The following is a 19,416-nucleotide window of genomic DNA, read 5'->3' on the forward strand; positions in this document are numbered from 1 at the left end:
GATCTCGGATTCTGACAGTTCAAGCCCAACACACTTGACCTGTCTTCAACGGGCTAGAAAATAAAGCGTGAAAACCAAGCCTGTAGCGATTATTATAAAGTCTCACTTTGCAAAAATAAAATACACTCTCTTGACACACCTTAGCGTAAAAATAAAGATATTTACACGTCTGATCATCTAGCATTTCTTAAACTTGGAAACGTAACGGGTTTACTCTTGAATTCATAAAACAAGCTTTAGAACTGCAACGCCACTTCGGACGGGATGGGACGATGCCTTTATAACCCGTAGGATTCTAACGATGAGAAACATTGTTATTCTTACCAACAAAAACTATGGCGATACAAAATATTCCTTGCAGATTTGCAGTTACTCTGTAACAGTGTCATCAATAGGCATATACATGTACCCAACGAGTAGCTGATGCAGAAACTCACCTCCGTGGATGGCCGCGGGTGCAATCACTACCCCTTTGGCTTCAGCTTTGCGGGAATTCTGTCCGTACCTGCCGTCGTCCTTCGTCAGTATATGCTTAGGGTTCCCTTTGGAGTCCAGGACGGAAACGTTCACGGTAGCGCTGTAATAGTCGTCCTTGCTCGCCATGCTCTTATTAGCCCGGATAGACAACATGCACCTGGGCAACACCAGCATCAACATTACGGCGGAAAGGCTGTGGTACGGTGTTCCTGCAGACCACTTTTTCGGCATCTTTGGGTTGTCTGGCTGTATTTCCCAATTATTTAGGCATAAAACATTATATTTCTTTCGAAAGCAGCGAAGGATTAAGGAAAGTCTTATCGTGTGTCTCCGGTGAGGGTCCAGTCATAGACACGCTATACAGTATGTTCTTCTTTACATCATTTTCGTATTCCAAAGCATGCGTCACCTACACTGCTTTTGGACGGACAAAATAAGAAAAACCAATATTAAACGAACTAGCTTCAAGCTAAAAACAGCTTGACAATTAAAAACCTGTACATGGCACGTATTTACGTTTTCGGTTAATGCTAAATTATTTTAGTGCGCATGTAGAACAGTTATTAAATATTAATACTGACAGCATATCATTACACGGTTGGCACGTTGGCCATTTTAAAATAATTAACGATTACAAATTGGAAATGTTACCATAAAATGTTAACTAAATCGGAAATATTTTCGAAAAAATGCGTAATGTTAACCATATAAATAGTGCTCTACTATACGGAAATTAAGCATTAGCTTCCTGATTTTTTTTTCAAATCCAAACTAACTAAATCGAAATGTAAGATACTGCAATTATAACTTAAATACAAAAACAATTGTAAATGTTTAAGGAATTCACATACTGTAACTGTCTCTATTGCATTACGTTACATAGATTGTAATTATGCCTGCCAGTAAACAATTTCTATCGACTCAGTAAGTCTATTAAAACATATCATGCAACCCACCTGATTTATTTAATTGATACCGAATAATTCTATCCCCAAACTTTATAATGCACTGGGTATTTCGTTTCTCACAAACAAATATTTTTCTCCGTTTTCAAGAATAGAGAAATACTGCGAATCCACTCCTGTCTTTTCCTCCTGCTCACAGCACAGCGCCTTGCGCAAGCGCGACGAGGAGAGGCAGGGCTCAAACTTACGGACAAGGGGGCGGTGTGGCGTGCCCTGCCACGCAAAATAATCAATATGACCACAGCTGAAAAGAAGTGATGGCGTAGACAGTGGAAATTCATTTTCCTCCTGTTGACGATACAAGCAAATCCAATTCTCAAAGTGGCACGATAGTGTGACAGACAAGAAAGGGATATGACGAATGTCTGAGATGGTGCCTTAAAAAGAAATAAAAAATAACTCCGTTATGAAAAGCAGTAGCACAATCGCTCCGAACCAAAATGCTTCTCTCCATAAATACAACTGCAGACAGAAATGGAGTGAATCAATTGTGTGACACTTCAAAGCATTTCTATGCAGATAATAAAAGGGTCCCCAGTATTACACAGGAAAGTGGTCATACTTGTGGAAGTTCTTGACTTAGTTGTGAGTTGCTGAAACTAAAAAGGAACATTTTTAGTTTATCTGTTACAAAATATTTTTTGTAAGGTTTCTTAAGAAGGGTTAGATTGAATACTAAAGTTTATATGTAACCAGGTAAGAACGCTACAATGCCTTCCACAACCAGATTGTTTCCCACCGAAAATAAATTTGGAATGTGAAGCATATTTTGTAAGTTATAGTGTATATGTGAGTGGCCTGAAGGCAGGGCAGTTTGTGGGGCTGCCTCATAGCTCTTGGGTCCTGGGTTTGATTCCAACCTGGGGTGTCTACTGTGTAGGGTCTGCATGTTTTCCTCCTGCCTGTGTGTGTTTTGTTTTTTCTGTAGGTACTAGGATTTCCTCTCACCTCCCCAAAACATGCTGTGTTTAGATTAATTTGTGTTTCTCATCTGTGGATGTCCTACAATGTACTGAAATCCCCTCCAGGGTGTAGTTTTGCCCTATATTCTTGGGATAGACTCTAGGTTGCCACAGCTCTTTGCAAAGATAGTGACTTTCTAACAAAGGAACAGATATAGATACAGAAGAGTGAGAGAGGAAAGTGACATAACATTATGTTTGTATCAGCATCAATTTATTGACAAGCCATACAATCCACTGGCAAATTTGCATGAGGTTGATACGTAGTGGTACCTGGTCAGGGTTGGTAATTCTGGACAGCAGGCCGAAAACCCATAATTGTAATGTTTAGGAGGCAACCCTAGAAATTGTGGATGGTTTCACAGTGAAGGGTCAAGGGGTTGGCCTTCACCAACCCTTGTGGAATTAATTTTCTGTGCAGTTTGTGATCAGTGACAGTCCAGAGCACGGCAGTGTACACTACGTTCTGTGGGACTTATCTATGTACCCATAAAATATAAAAATGGTTGCATTTTGCTGTTCTTAAACTGGATCATCTTCCTTGCAACAAAGAAGATGCAACATCTTGCAACATCTTCCTTGTTTGTTTTTAGGGTAGCTTTAAATAAATGGTCAGTTACTGGACATGTGAAATGCATTTTACTTCTTCAAAATTAAGAACATAAGAACACATAAAGGGTTATATATAAGAGGAGGCCATCCATACCAGCTAGCTTAATTCATTCCACCCAAATATTAGCATGTGCTTGCTAGTAACTAATTCATCCAAGGATACACAAATCTCATCCAGCCATTTCTCATAAAGAAGCCATGATAACAGTTTCAACAACATGGCCTGGTAGCTTGTTCTGTGTAAAAATCCATCTCATGTTCTCATTAATAAAAGTACATCCCTGTAGTTTCTACTGTGTCCTCTGATTCATGTTTCACTATTGATTCTGAAGACGTCCTTTGGGTTGACTTTGAATATTCGAATCAGCTCCTGTCGTAGTCTTTGGTTTTTAAGACTAAAAGGATTTAGTTCTTTTTGCCTGATGGTGTTTTCTTTAAGTCACAGAATGAACTTAATCACTCTTCTTTTGTGACAGATTGATCCAAAAATGTAATTCAGAGCTCTGCTAGAATGTAAACCAGCAGACAGGATGACTTCCAAGGACCAGGGCTGGACACATAGCTGTTTAAAATCACAATACATATTACATATTTGACTACAACCTTATGCTTTTATAGTAATTGAACAAGCAACCAAGAATATGGACAAAATTAGAGTCACAGTGCAGCCAGAAAACAGATTGAGCCAAGAGCTCACAATTCTTGTCAGTCTCTTAGAAACACGTTCATATATAAACATTTTTTACTGTTTCCCTTGTCTTAATACCTCGTCATTAACATTTTTCATTGATGGAACTGAACAGAGGAGAACAACGTTTTTTTTTTAAAAAAAAGCTTTAACTACATTCGCAAAAACAGTTGTGCAGTCTTTTCATTCCTCTTCTTAGGCCACCTGCAAGAGATTATTTGTCTACAGGAGGTTTTTCTTCACAATACACAGTATCACTCTACTAATCTGCTTGGATACCCTCACCACCACCCTGCACCCCAGACTTTGACATCAAGCCAATGTTGGCAGGTCTCAACATTACCAAGGTCTTTCAGTTTGCACAGACATAGAGATGGTTTAGAAAATCCAAGCGCCTGAGCTGAAAGCAGAACAGCTATAGATTTGCAGGTCCAGCTCTGCCAAAAGGGGGATGAAGTGAATGCTTGCAGCATGCCAAGTGCTTCAGCTGTTATTCACTGAGTGGGATTATTGGGAAAAGGACAGGGAAGAAGATAAAGTTAAATTGGTTCTACAGAAACACGCACTGACAGCTAAAGGGAAGAATCAGCTTACAGGTGCCCAGAAGATTTGCCAGGTGTAGAGCCTGCCTAATATATATTTATATAAATATATTGTAACGCAACGGGGGCTCCGGCGGGCGCCCTTGCCGCATCTGGTCGGCCCCATCCCGACTGAGGCTCGAACCTGGGACTTCCGCGTCTCTCTGCAGCGACCTAGCCCCGTGAGCTAAAGAGAGATCTCTCTACAGCCCAGTAGCTGTAGTCCTGTTATCACAGGGAAGGGCGGTGACGTCACCTGCTCTGGTACGCCGGCTCTTACACAGTACCTGTCGGCCGTAAGCGTTACACTCTCCCCCGCTTAAATCGCCGTCCCCGGCGAAGGGCTATCCCATCCCACTGCTGACACCAATGTAACGCAACGGGGGCTCCGGCGGGCGCCCTTGCCGCATCTGGTCGGCCCCATCCCGACTGAGGCTCGAACCCGGGACTTCCGCGTCTCTCTGCAGCGACCTAGCCCCGTGAGCTAAAGAGAGATCTCACTACAGCCCAGTAGCTGTAGTCCTGCTATCACAGGGAAGGGCGGTGACGTCACTTGCTCTGGTACGCCGGCTCTTACACAGTACCTGTCGGCCGTAAGCGTTACAATATATTGTAAGCCTCTGTTCCATGTATCACTCTAAAGGACCCATAAGGTAATGACAGGAAAGAAAACCTGTAGCAATCATGCAGAACTTTCAGACTCTGAGATGGTAAATATTTTGTTAACAAGAAAACACTGAATGAGGAATATAATTAGGCTAAACATGAAAGTGGGTTCTTGCACAAGCCAAAATCAGTAACAGAAATGCTTTTTGATAATTTAGACTAGAGGTTCAAATCTTCAATTTGAGAAATCTGTGGTACCTAATCCACTCCATTAAAGAATGGTATCATTTGAACACGTTCTGTACATTACTTTACCAATTGTTCACATTGAACCCCATCTTGTAATTTCCATCTTTTAAGACAAAAGTCTCACTTAATGGTAAATAATATTTTCTGTTGTTATATTGACTCTGTTGATAGTACTTAAAGACAGATATCAACAGACCAATCATGGTCACAGTGGCAGTTATCTAATCTTGAGAGACCTTCACTGTCTGCTTCTGTATAAAGACTTTTCTTCTCGTAGTTAATTAGAGAATTGATATAAAAATTTTAAATGTATATTTTAATAACGAAGAGGCAGAATAATTTATTTCGGTGGTCAAGTGAGACATCTACCGGTCAAATTCTGTATTACAATCCCCCCCGCACTTTATTCCAGTAATGTAAAGAACGTAAACTGCTAGCAGTTTTGAAGGCTCAGTTCCAAGACTGTCTCTAACCACGTACTTTAACAGTGAGCGAAATTCCAGTTATGTGGGAACTAAAATTACATGTAAGCTGCAGGCTGCAGCTATAAAGCAGATTTTAGTGTGATGAAACCTGCCAAGGGCAGCACAGTGTCACTGAAGTGGTTAGCTCTGTTGCCTGGGATCCTGGGTTCAATTCCGAATCTGGGGTGCTATCTGCTTGGAGTTTGTATGTTCTCCTCATGTTTGTGTGGGTTTTTACCTGCGGTCCAAAAACATACTGGAAGGTTAATTGGCTTTTGAAGGAATTGACCATGGTGTGAGTGTGTGCATGTCCCTGTGATGGGACAGGTGTCCCATCATAAGTGTATCCTGTCTTCTGCCCATTGCTTGCTGGGATAGCTTGCGGCTCCCCCGTCACCCTGTACTGGATATAGCAGTTAGTAAATGGATGAATGGAATCTCGCCTAGTTTCAAGTAAATTGGTGCAATAGTTTCAGCACATTTGTAGTTTGAATGTTGACTGGAAGCTGATTGCCATAAGTAGTAGACGTTTAGGTAAGAGGCTACATTTCATTAAGCAGTTGATGACTTCCTCTGGGCAGGAAGACTATGGGTAAGAAGGCAGCTTTAGTTGTTCATGAAATCTGGCAAATTTCAATTAAGCTGGTGACGCAGCTGCCATGACAGAGACAGCTCCAGATGTGAGAAGAAAATGGTAGCCATGTGGCAGTCTTGGTATACGCAGGACCCGAGTAGCAGATGTTAATGATATGCTCACTAGAAAGATAAGATTGAAAGAATACAGGAATTTTAGAAGCAAGAGAAATACTTTCATATGAAAAATAACCAGTGATCCTTGACTTCAGTATCCCCAAAATCAAAATGCAGAATGTAAAGAAAAAAAAAGTACTGTACTTGCACGTAAGATGATCAAATTGTTGAATCTTAAAAATGATGAGGCACACCTGCTTCAGAACACGGATTTTCATGCACAGTTTGGAATTCCAAAATCCAATATTAGAAAAAGCATTTCCAATAAAAATAAGTACCTGACAGCAACATTATCACCTACTGGACTGTGGCTAAGGATCTGTGCCTGTGATTGGAAGGTTGCCAGTTCGTATCCCGCGGCTGGCAGAGGAATCCTACTCTGTTGGGCTCCTGAGCAAGGCCCTTCATCCCAACTGTTACAGGGGTACCGTATAAATGGCTGACCCTGCACTCTGACCCCAAGCTTCTCTCCCTGTCTGTGTGTCTCATGGAGAGCAAGCTGGGGTATGCGAAAAGACAAATTCCTAATTCAAGAAATTGTATATGGCCAATACAGTGATCTTATGAAATAGAAGACCTCAAGGAAAAACTAGCTGGCTCCTGTATGTTTTGTTTGTGGGCCACTATGTGGCGCTATATATCCTCATTCTATAAATAATTATCTCTTTTTGACTGCAGTAGGGATCTTGTGGAAAGGTAAGAAGTAAGCAGATGGGTTCTCAGAGCTCCTCTCAATTCTAAATATTAGCTTGTAAATATTTTTTGTTTTGTGTCTTGTGTTTTTATAGTTTGTTTTAAGAATATGTCTCTTTTAAGTTATTGCTGTTAAGGAAAAATAAACACTTAATGAACCATATGACTTTATTCTGTATGTCTTATCTGGTAAATATCCTTTTCCTTGTGCTACTAATACCACTCTCTTTATTACAATATCAATGGCTGGGTTATATACAGTATATATAATTTTATTGTACATCCAAAAGGGTTAACATTTGTATTTGGCATCACCATATAAAACTACAAAAAAACAATTGAATAAATCAAATAAACACATAATATAAATACAAAATAGAAACCTAGCTATTCAACAGTACATATACAAACATCTTGCTCTCTCCATATTACACTACCATTACACTTTTTTAAAACTTTTTTTCTTGGCCATAGGCATTGTAAAGTGCCTCCCTGAAGGTATTTAGGATGATTTGGGTATGACTTTTTAAAAAATAATCTTTTTAATTTTGGGTCCCTGCAGATGTTTTTAAGTGATTGTTAAATAAGAATTTTTTTATTTGGATCACCTCTGCTGTATGCATATAGCTAGTCATAATGCTGATTAAATTGTGCCAGATGGTTCCACAAAACTAAAATTCAACAGCCATCAAAACCGACAATGGCATTCTTTCACTTCTCTTAAGCTGAATGAGTTGTGTTTATTGTACATTTAAATAACTGCATTTGACCTCTTGTTTTCCTATTTCTATTGGAAACTGTTTGATGTTTGTACTGTAGATACTACACCTCTTTGTCACCTGAAGGGGTACTTCACTCACTTATCTCTTCAGATTTTGAGCATTGTTTTTAATGTCTCTACAATATTCTTTGTATTCTTATGTCTGTTTTTCTTATTTTGTACTGACCTGGAGCTGCCGTGAGATTTTGTTTTTCTGGTTTTCATTCTTGGGACTTCCTCAAGCCTTAGAAGCAGCTGGAAAATAAACATCATGAGTCTTAGGATGTAATACATTACACAAATGACGTTGGGAAAACTGTGCTTATCTCGCAGGATGGAATTTGTTTTTGTGTTGGACACTGTGACAGCATATCTGTCTGAAAATACACATTTCCTTAGACTTTAACCAGACTTCCTTGTTATCTGACAGCCAGAATAATATAACATCCTGCACAGAATGATCAACGGTGCTAATGAAATTTGTTTTATAACTTTTAGAGCTTATATTTTAAAGTTAAAGTCATAGGTTAATAACAATATTTTGTTTTCATGAGAGACATATCATAAATGATCATTGATAGTCCATTATGTTATACTGTTAGATTACTGTATATGCTCATTTTTTATGCTACAAAATAATTTAAACAGTGAAAGAAGGGGATTATAAAATACATGGAAGAAAATGTCCATGGGGATTACTAATGCAATCATATGGAAATGAAACGTCATATGAAAAAAAGACTTAATGATGTGGATATTGATGACATAAAAACTTATACAGTAGTGTGAAAGCAAACATCTCACTACTTTAACATGCAAAAGTAAAAAGAAAGGATGCAGTGCACATATTCTAATGATTTTGTTAACTAAACTTAGAACTATCTTTGAGTTAATTATTTCTTGTTAGTGTTCTTCTTTTTATTAAATGAACATCCTGTTTTTTACGAATGTTTCTTACAATAATCCACTAACAATCGATAGTGTTGTTATTCAATTCACGATTAGGGAACATGTGAGTTATTGCTGTCTTTTACATAATTTTCGCAACATCTGATTTAACATGAGTACAGCAAAAAATAAAGCCACCTACCTTTGTTACAAACCTTCTTTCATGATTGTACAAATAATCTATAAAATAATTGTTCTTAAAATAAATGTTCTCCGTTAAAGCATTTCAATGAGCACAGAATAATGAATACTGACTTAAAGACAGTGAGGAAATGGACAAATAATCTAGAATTGTTTTCAGGATGTCCACAACAATTGAAATATTTAAGATATTTTCTAAAATAACATGGATCACAAATAAATAATTTCAGACTAAAACCCTGCAAGTTCCAGCAAGCAGAAAATTAAATGTCTTTTATTTTGCTGCAGGCTACAGAGGTCAATGCAGTTCTGCTTTCTCATTTGTATTTGTACCGAAAGCTTTAAACAAACGCTTTATGAAAGGCTGCAGGACCAAGAGTTTCCAGAGCTGAGTTTCCTGTTGTAGATCACACGTCTAGACTGTCTCTCAGCTGGATAAGTGCTATTGCTGAGATCCCTCTGGCCACTGCAGAAAAGAGAAAGAGTGAGGCAGAGTGAACATGGATTCGCCGTCATTTCGACAAGCTTTCTCCGTCGTTTTACTGTTCATCATTTTTCACACATTCACTTGCGCAGAGGAAGAATGTGTCTCAACACTTCAAAGTAAGTTTGAAAGTTCGTAACGGTTTTCTAATCTGCTGCTACAACACATACGTAATATTTTTCAATTTGTAGGAAACAATTGAAAAATATTCAGATCCTTTTTTATTTACAAGTAATGTGTATTTCTATATTGCATTATAGAGAATGTATGGAATCTATAAAGGGGGTTGTAACCTAAATTTGATTTTTTTGTGCTGCTTTTGTACTTGCTTGTGTAGAATCTGTCAAAGCATTTCCGAATGGTTTGTACTATAGATATGTCAAACGTGATTCCATTCCAAACGTGGAAAATAATGCTGTAGATGTAAAAAGTAAGAAACGGTACTATAGAAGGTATTAAAATATACCTTGTTACAGGACTAAATGGTAAAAAGAAGCAGTGTATAATCATGTCTTCTCATACTGGTAATATGCAAAGTCCAGTCTAACTATCTGTTTAAATGCAATTTATTTTTTAAACTAAATTAGAACTACAATGACACCATTGCCATTAATTTTTTATTTAGATTAGTTGTAGTCTGAAGAAAGTGCAAGAAAAGCTTTATGCTAAGCTACTATGAAAAATAAATCAAAGTACTGGTATGTATAACACATGTGGTGAATGAACATGTGCTTGGGAATTTGTAAATTTTTCCCTTTGTTTTTCTCCAACTTTGTGATTCATGATGAGTCTCATTCTCCATGCATTAAGCCTGATTAAATTACTGAACATTAGTGGCTAAAACACATTACAGCACATTTAGTGTACATGTTCATGAGTTGATTCTGGTTAATACTGTACAAAAAGTATAATGTTTAAGAAGAGAAATTAGATTGAAATTCAATAGGTATCTTTAATCTTGATTTAAGGAAACTTTGGGAAGCTTACATGTCATGTTTGATGTGAAGTTGGTTAAAATCAGTCAGATTTTTTCATGGGTTGGCTTTAAAGTAATCTTTAGTTAAGTTGGTCAATTGTGATTGTGAGCCAATTGTATTAAAATTTGTGCCATTTTGTGGTGGTAAAAGGAAGGAAACTCAGTTTTGACCTACATTTAAAGTTGTAGAGCTTTCGGGTCTGTAGGGCCTCTCTACTTTCCTCAGAGGGTGACCAGATGCTGAACCGCTAATAGAAAAAACATGCGATTGTCAGGGAACCGGCACGTAGTTTTCTGATGTTCCTGTGCGTAGCTGTGAATTCTGTGGGGTGCAGAGGCAAACAATCCAAAATCGTAATCCAGAAGCAAGGTTGATAGGAGAAGCTAGAGATCAGATAACCAGAAAGAGCTGAGACAAACAAGACAATCCAAAAGGCAAAATCAAAGAGACAAGATCAAAAAGGGAAAAGTTAAGTCCAAAAAACCCGCATGATAGAGAACTCTAATGGAGGCTTCTCACTAGTGAGCATGGTTTGGTGCGTGAGGGAACTTTAAATACTGAAGGGAGAGGGACGTGGTTGGATAATTGGTCCAGGATTTAGAATCTGTGGAATCCGGTGCCTGTGGGAATCTGATGGGCTCAGTTAGGAATGGGATTGTGAAACACTGGGTTTGGGAATGTAATGGTGTTTGCGAGGGATAGTGCGGGGCATAACAGCGATAAAATAAAAAAACACACGATCTGTAGCAGCACTTATAGACTGATCACTGCGCGTTACCCAACACACCACTCCCACCCCCATCCCAGGCAGCCTCAGAACACACATACTGTATGTGCTCCTCAGGCCTTGCTTGTACACAGTCATAGCTGCTGGTGTCTCCATATTTTGGAATACTGAAGTGGTATTTTACCAGTTCTGCAGCTACACAAACCTTCCACATACAGTATTTAAAAATGTTTAATTGTGCATTTTTTACTATAGATCTTTCAATTTTTCATTGCATTTTAGTAATTAGGATGTCAGAGATGCCTATCAAATAACGAATGCTTCTCAGTGAATCACACAACTGTTTTGTTTTAATGGCAGCCTACAGAGAGCAAAAATACACTCTGTGGTTTTCTCTGTAGCGAGCAGCAACATCCAACAAACCTTTTGGTGCACTTCAACAGTGGTGGAAGGCTCAAATCGAAAGTCTGTGTGTACAGTATGTATAAATAAATCATAGCTCACCCATGCAGTAACGACATGAAAAGGTAGATTTACTGTAGTTTGAGGCAGTCTGAGTTTAGTTTTAAATAACATGCTTGAACACATTTTCAGTAAAATGGAAGATTATATATTTTTTAGAAAATAACGAATGCACAATTAGCACATGTGCTAATGCACCTCCCAATCATACCTACTGTACTGTAGATCGCCTATACCTTAATCGAGCCCTATACAGCAGATGTTTGTATACAATTAAAAAAATGTTAAAGTTAAATGCAATCTTATCACATCTATATTAGTAAAAATGGTAAAAATGCAGCACTAAACCAAAAAGCTCAGAAATGATTCAATGCTCAAAAAAGTACCCCAGACATGTGCTAAAGTGCTAATTTGTAAATAGATTGTTTATTAGTAAGGCCAGGTTTAAAAGGTATTAGAAATCTGGTAATCACAGGATGCATACAGTATATTAGTACATCTTCTATTTATTTTTCAACCAAAATATTGCTGCAAAAAAATTTAAAAAACATTTCTACACTAATACATTTGAACCACAGGATTCCATTAGACATCAGTACAATTTTGTTAAGTGTTTCGCTTCTGATGTGACATTGTTAGCTTATTTAACATTTAGCTTCTTGAGCATTCAAGTTTTTGTTGAAATCTTCACTTTATGAATAATGTGTGTACATCATTTTTAATTTTAACAAAACAGGACATGATTGGGAGGGGGTGAAATACTTTTGCAAGGCATTGTATACTGATGAAGCATTAGGGACATCATTTGTGAAAGAAATATTTTTAAAGACACATTAAAGAATCTCTTTCTAACAATCAACCATACCCAAAATTGACTGTGTGTATAAGCCTCATAGTGTTCTTTGTTGAGAAATTTGCTCTAAGAACTTAAAGTTGTCTGTTTTTTGTGAATTTCCATTTGTAAAAGACTAAATAAGCACTGACATCTTCCTTCTTTTTTATCTAAAACAGTTGTGCGAAGTTTCAACATCCACTCTAAATGCAACAGAACAGTACTGGATGAAAAGGATCAAGTGCATGTGAAGGGCCCAATCACCACACTGCTCATCCCCTTGCTTTACTTGTTGGTGCTCGTCGTTGGACTCCCTGCCAATGTGACAGCCATGTGGGTCCTGCTCGCTAAAACCAAGAAGATGCCTTCGACTATTTTACTGATCAACCTGACAACTGCAGACCTCCTGCTCATCCTGGTCCTGCCCTTCAGGATTGCCTACCACTTCCAGGGCAACAACTGGATCTGGGGGGAGAGTTTCTGCAGGACCACCACCGCCATGTTTTATGGCAACATGTACGGTTCCATTCTGTGCCTCATGCTTATTAGTATCGATAGGTACATTGCCCTAGTCCACCCATTTGGTGCCAAGGTCTTCAGGAGCAGAAAAACTTCCATCTACATGAGCCTCGCCATTTGGGTCATTGTAATAGGAGCCATGTTGCCTTTACTCCTCACTCAGCAGTCTTACACCTTAAATGAGCCGAACATTACCCTCTGCCATGATGCTTTGCCCCAGAAGGAGCAAGAAACATTCTTCTTTCCTTACTTCGCCAGCCTCTTCACCCTAGCATTCGTCATACCCTTCTGCGTCATCCTGTTCTGCTACTGCTCCATCATATGGACGCTGATGAGAAGTCAAGAGAGGTATACCTATGCAGCGAAAATAACTGCTCTGGTATTGGTGGTCTTCATTGCTTGCTTTTTGCCCAGCAACACGATCCTTCTCATCCACTACTCAGAATCCCATCTCATTGTGGGAAAGCAGGACTTATATGTCCCGTACCTGTTCAGCCTGGCTCTGAGCACCTTCAATAGCTTCATTGACCCTTTTATCTATTACTATGTGTCTGAAGATTTTAGAAATAAAGCAATAAAACTATTTGTCTGCTGTAGAACCAAAAATTACTTTATATCCACTCTTTCTTCAAGAAATCAGGATTCTTATTCAGCTTCTAAGTTCAGGTCTGTTAGTACAGAGATGTCCGCCTTAAATGGGGGACAGCTCCAAAAGAATCAGTGCCTAACCTGAGATGTCTTTGTTGTGAATTATGAAAGTTTTTAATGCTCCAGAATATTTCTGCGCAAGCTGTTTTTGTTGTGCTAAGAGTTAACGAAAACACAAACTAATAAATGCCTTATTTTTTTAAGAATTGCAAGACTAATGAAATTCATTTACTTTCTTATTTTTTCAGGAGCATATGTATTTTCAAGAAACCTCGTGTTTAAGATGTTTCAGCATGAAACTAGATACTCTACCATAATGAAATCATTACAAGTTTATATTGTTTATGATCCCCCTCTGTCAGTTACAATTGTCTCCTGATTTCAATTGGTGAATTACTCAAAACAGAAAAAGTTGCTGGCGACCACAAGATTTTGTCATTGTTTTCTTAACATAATCCTAGTATTGTTTGGTCCTGCATTGACCTGCTGGAAAATAAATTAGCTTGGAGACATGGAAAAGCTGCTGTCTCAAGGGCTTCATCAAAGTTTTGCTAAATTGTAGGCCTTCCTTATGCACTGGCGATGTTAAATCAGATTCCTGCCCACATCATCACAGTTCCTCCACTCTCCATCACACTTCCTCCAGCCTCCAGCTGGCTTGAATAACACTACAGTAAATACAATGCTTACTGTGACATTTTCTGTCAAAGGCAAAACAGCATTAATTCCCTCGGTCACTTTACTAGATGTTCTACCTCCCACAGAGACAATTTTGATTATTCCTTCCATTTACAAAGTGTTTTTCCTCCCTAAGGATTACACGTTGTATAGGAGGGGACCCATCTCATCTACCACTAAAGTGCCTCACCCATCCTGTGCCTGTTAGCAGTCCCACTATACAACAGAGCAGGCTACGATATTGTGAGAAATTATTTCACCAACTGAATTAGGCTGAAGGTTAGATGGCCATTTCTAACCTTTCAAAGTTACCCCTGACTGATTTCTAAATGTGCGGGACATTTTCATGTAGATACTTTCTGCTGATACATATGTTATTTCTTCCTGTACTGACTCATCTTGTAATCCTTGCAATCTGTAAACAATAACAAGGATGATTCATATGGATGAGACAGTCCAGGGCTGGTGTGGGGACCCTCTTCCTTCCAGGATATGTCCTTCTCCTCAAAAAACCAATTTCCTGGTTTCTCTGGACCAGTCAGCCGTTTGCTGAGGCCGAACATCTCGCTTACAAGAAAACCTCTTTCGTTGACGCATACTGATAGCAACCAAGTGATCTTCATTACTGAAGAAGGACAAGATTGCATAATTTGTATAAATAAGAATAATCAATTTATCAGTTCATTTCGACAATTTCAACTCCAAATCACCACACATTGAACACCTTGTATTTTGATGAAATCATATGACTTGAGCTCAGTATTTTGTTATTGCAAGGTAAAAAGCTATGCAGACAACAAACTACTTTGCTCACCATTTAAAACACAAATAATATTATGTATTACATATGCCCAATGAGCTATTGTTATAAAATATGGACTCATTCAATATCATCATTATATGATGTTAAAAAAATCAGTTCAGATAAGGTATTGTAGTTTATAATATCACAGTTACACATTAAGAGGTACTGTACCTTTAAAGAAGATATGATTTGTTTTTCAAAACATAATCTAGTTTGACATATCATTGCAACTGAGAACCATGTAGCTCACCGTAGATGGAAAAGTATATCAAGAGATTATTAACAGAAATCCTTATAATGTCCTTCTGCATTTTCTGTTCCAAAAGAGAACTTCATTTAGTTACCAAGCCTAAATTGTTTTAAAAGATCATCAGGTATCATTCACTTTCAGGTGGTAGATAGTTACTGACTGTGCTGATCAATATTTTTCTTTTTTGTTTAATAATCATTTATTATTTTTATAAAGGAAAAAGATATGAAACAAGTGACACACTAGGAACATCTAGGAGATCATATTGTACACACATTGAATTAGTAAAGTAAAACTCAAAGATTTTGAAACAATTAATTTGCAATTATTATCAAACCTATTTCATGTTATAGCAATTTATTTTGGTGCATTAATATTTTGAAAGAAAGCAGTTTGGTTAAGATACAATATTAAAAAATATAGCCTGTAAAAAAATTCAAAGGAGGCAGTTAGCTAGCCAATCTTCAAAGGCTGCAAAACAACTATTTTTACACAAACAATAAACAGGAACTTTTAAACACCTGCTTACATTATTCTTTATCATGTCGGTGTTTTCTTTTTATCAGAGATATTGACAGAAATGGTTGTGCGATTGGTCATGTTGCTGACACCAAATAGTTGCTTGTGGTTAGCTTCTTGAACAAGATGAGCTTTCTCTTCAGCTTCGAAAATGCTGTTGGGACTAGTACGCTTAGTTCTGTTATATTTTGTCTTGTCTTTAGTCAGTTACAAAGTAGTCTTGGATCAAAGCCCTGTTCGTTTCACTTAAATGCAAAGCTGTACAATGCTGTAAAACATGAGAAGGAGCCTGTGTTGTGCTGAATGTGGGAAATTACATTACTTTATCTTTGGAGAAAACATAATCTAGTAGTTCAATCAGATCAGAAAGGGTGTTTTTTTACAGGAAGGAACATGCATCAGAAGTGAAACAAATACTCATCACCCACATGATTCCCACATAATGTGAGAAAGAAAAGGGAAATTATACCTATCACTACATATACAAAGCAGTGTAGATCAAACGTAAAATATTTTAGATTCATGAAATATACAGTATACTGTAAAATATATATGGTTCTTCCATGCTGTGTATAAAATTACATGAACCCAACAGATGAAGGCCACACAGTAAAGGAGAATTTGGTAAATAGAGTTTTTAATGAAAGTTGGGGAGGGATGACAACAACCAAGTTCAATCAGACTCAGTCATCAGTAATTAGCGATCACTCCTTACGTCCTTTCATCTCCTAAAACACTATAAATACCTACGGGATCCCCATCTCTCCCTTGCATACGTCTTTTGCATCCCACCTCCACCCCATCTCCACCTCTGCAGCTGCCCCTTGGTCACCCTGCGCGGGGGTCCTGGCCTCCTTGTCCACAGGCCAGGAGGTCGGTTCTCAGCCAAGCCAGTTAAGCCAAATTTTCACTCCTTAAGCCTTTCATGACACTTTATTCTTGGGTGTTGGCATTCCTAGTGAAACTGAGAACTGCAGAGAACTGAGAGATGTGAATAAACCAAAGAAGAAGTATCCTTGTTTCACAGTTGGGACAAGTGAAACTCAGTCGTAGGCTGCTTTTTTGTACATACTATTGAGCCTAACTTACCCTTCAATAACTACAATATGGGGTCAATGTTCAGCAAACATTGGGGTCAAGGCAGGATACATTCTGGACAGGATACCAGTCAAACACATTAAGTAATCAATCAATTAAATTCTTATGTATTTTGTCTGCAATCTTTGTGACACTTCACAAGTATGTAAAACATTTTACAGTAAATGAACTAACTCTTACTGCATGTAAATTCCAAATGGCTGACATCAATAAAATCTCTGTATTTCTCCCTTCAAACCCTTTTATTATTTGTATTCTTTCAGTGTGCCACTGTTATGCATATTGAGTTCTGACCACAGCACTTAAAAGTAGAACAATCTTTTGCTTCTGCTGACCAATGATACGCTTGTAAATGATACTAACTTTTTTTACATTTAATCTTGCAAACCTGTCATTGCTTTTTACAGTCGGGGCCTTTGGCACTTTATCCAACCCTTTTTAATGCTATTCTCCAACAGCATTTAATATTTGTGACAGAATGACGCTTGTTTTATATTTATACACATATTATATACTATATTTAATGGAGGGACATCTATTAATTTCTTGATGTTGAATAGAAAATTTTTATTTTATCTCGTTTTGTCAAAATTATTGTCATTAACTGCCAACACTAGTCTTTTTTACTCCCTGAAAGGTTCACTCTCTATAGCTGTAACAGAGAAATTATATAAACAACTGCAAAGCAGATGGAAAAATTAAACTGTCTATTTTGTAACCTGTGTTAGAATTGTTGCATTTATTCTTCATTTCTGTCTGCCTTAGATACTGTAGGTGGTATAACGTGATGAAATACAATAGGTGCCTGTGCATCAAGACGATTAGAAAACACGTCAGAGCTTGCCTTTTTTAAGCAGTACGGTGGGATGTTTGTGAATGGAATAAAACATCAAGAAAGTCCAAAGGGGAAAAGATTACTTTCCTCTATTTCAAAACAATCTTCTACCAGGATTGGCTGAGTCTTTCAATCTTATCTTGTTTCCTGTTTATTTCCAAAACATCCATTACTATGCATGTTTTGTCAACAGTTCTAACTTAAGGCTCAGGAATTCAATATTAACCATTTTAAACCAATCATAGCAAACGTTACAGTAAAAGAAGGTTGTCTTCATCAAAAAAGCACAAAATAAGAAACATTTTGTCTTGCAGATAAACTTGGGTACGATTGTCAGAGATGATATATCTGGCTGTAGGCTCTAAGATTTCATAGATAAACACTGGGACTTGACTTAAAAACGCATGTTTCTGAGAGACTTATGAAATTATTACAGTAAGTTCATGAAAAGATTGATTAGTTGTTAAATTGATCCACCAGCCTTATATTTGCAGAATAGTACAGACTAGGAGGCTTGTAACTAAAAAAATTCATTAGTATAGCCTGACACCTGGTGGCAGGCACTGCAAAAACCTGTCTCTAGCCCGCCATACAAAAAAAAGAGAAACCTGTCATATTGAATGTCACATCTTAAGAGAACCAACAAAAAGAGAATCATTTTATTTTGACTATCATTCACCGTATTCTTGTTACTGCATTAGCATATCAACATTCCATTCTTTTTTCCTATTATTTAAACATTAGACAGCAACGGTTGAATATATATAAGATGTTAGGTCTTATAAGATCAGATTGTTCTCTTATTTACAGTTCATAGTTATTTGAAATTGCTAAACATTAAGATTTCGTCAAACTCAGTTTTACAGCAAAAATATTATATGGTCAAAAACAAAACGATTTGTGGTACTATACTATCAATTTCTTAAAGAAGCAGTGCTTTATTGAGCAGTTGCATTTGGTTCATTTATTAAACACTGCATATGTTCTTTTTACACCTAACAAGCTCCTTTTATGTAATGATAATGAAGCAAGCTTCCGTTTTTCTACCTTGCGACTGATCAGCTAAATTTCTTTAATTTAATTGCTGGTACAGTATATACGGCAAAAGGCAGGTTTACACCCTGCCTAGACAGGATGCCAGTCCATTGCAGGAAACACACACAATTATTTAACAGGAGAAATTAACCTGTCTTTTAGAGGTGGGGGAAACTTAAGCGCCCGCGGAAAATCTCAGAGACAATGGAGAAATCCACAAAAAAGGTATCCCAATCCAAAAAATAGCCAACGATCGTTTTTCTGTGTAAGTGTGGCTTCAATTATTTTATCACCCTTTTCTTAATAAAGAATAAACAAAATTGTTATCAATATCCTGATATCTTACCAATAAATGGAAGCAATTGCATTTCAAGTTTATCTGTTTATAGTTTTTTTTCCCATTACCTGTGTCTGTAACAGTATATGCTTGACTTCTTAGTTGTTATGCTGTTGTCATACCGGCGCGGACGCAGGTGATCCGTCCAGGATACACACGCGGGACAGTACACCTCCCGGTGTTGTTCGAACAGGCTCAGGCAGACTTTCACAGCGGGCAGCCAATTAATCTATGATTTAATTATTATTTCTTTATTATTATTTCTCTCAGGGCTCTGGCATTAGCTCAGCAACTGTACCCTTTGCTACCTCATA

General features: G+C 37.7%; 2 protein-coding genes across 7 annotated transcripts in view; one reads left to right on the top strand and one right to left on the bottom strand.

The window, feature by feature from the left end:
* The window catches only part of rnf130 (ring finger protein 130), a 63,159-nt gene extending 61,550 nt beyond the window's left edge, over nt 1-1,609 (bottom strand). For 2 of the 6 annotated variants that reach the window (XM_088932189.1, XM_088932191.1), the window contains exons 1-2: nt 1,434-1,602; nt 438-891 (exon numbers count right to left, since the gene is read on the bottom strand). In XM_088932189.1, the coding sequence (XP_088788315.1) occupies nt 438-708 (271 nt within the window). In that variant the 5' untranslated portion in view covers nt 709-891; nt 1,434-1,602. Of the gene's footprint in view, nt 1-437; nt 895-1,433 lie in introns of all 6 variants that reach the window. The other 4 variants (XM_088932190.1, XM_088932185.1, XM_088932188.1 and 1 more) reach the window with 3 other exon arrangements.
* Nucleotides 1,610-9,380: 7,771 nt separating this feature from the next.
* LOC148821271 (proteinase-activated receptor 4) lies at nt 9,381-13,722 on the top strand. The gene is made up of 2 exons (XM_088933065.1): nt 9,381-9,499; nt 12,558-13,722. The coding sequence occupies exons 1-2, from the start codon at nt 9,397-9,399 to the stop codon at nt 13,628-13,630; spliced, it is 1,176 nt and encodes a 391-aa protein (XP_088789191.1). The 5' UTR covers nt 9,381-9,396; the 3' UTR covers nt 13,631-13,722.
* Nucleotides 13,723-19,416: the final 5,694 nt, after the last annotated feature.

This window comes from Atractosteus spatula, chromosome 14, assembly GCF_055471065.1.
Source record: "Atractosteus spatula isolate fAtrSpa1 chromosome 14, fAtrSpa1.hap1, whole genome shotgun sequence".
Classification (NCBI taxonomy): domain Eukaryota; kingdom Metazoa; phylum Chordata; class Actinopteri; order Semionotiformes; family Lepisosteidae; genus Atractosteus; species Atractosteus spatula.

What these genes read in the sequence shown, in the direction of transcription:
- LOC148821271 (XM_088933065.1), top strand. Translation starts at nt 9,397, where the DNA reads ATGGATTCGCCGTCATTTCGACAAGCTTTCTCCGTCGTTTTACTGTTC. An exon ending in ATGTGTCTCAACACTTCAAA is followed by an intron (nt 9,500 to 12,557) that starts GTAAGTTTGAAA and finishes TATCTAAAACAG; the next exon opens with TTGTGCGAAGTTTCAACATC.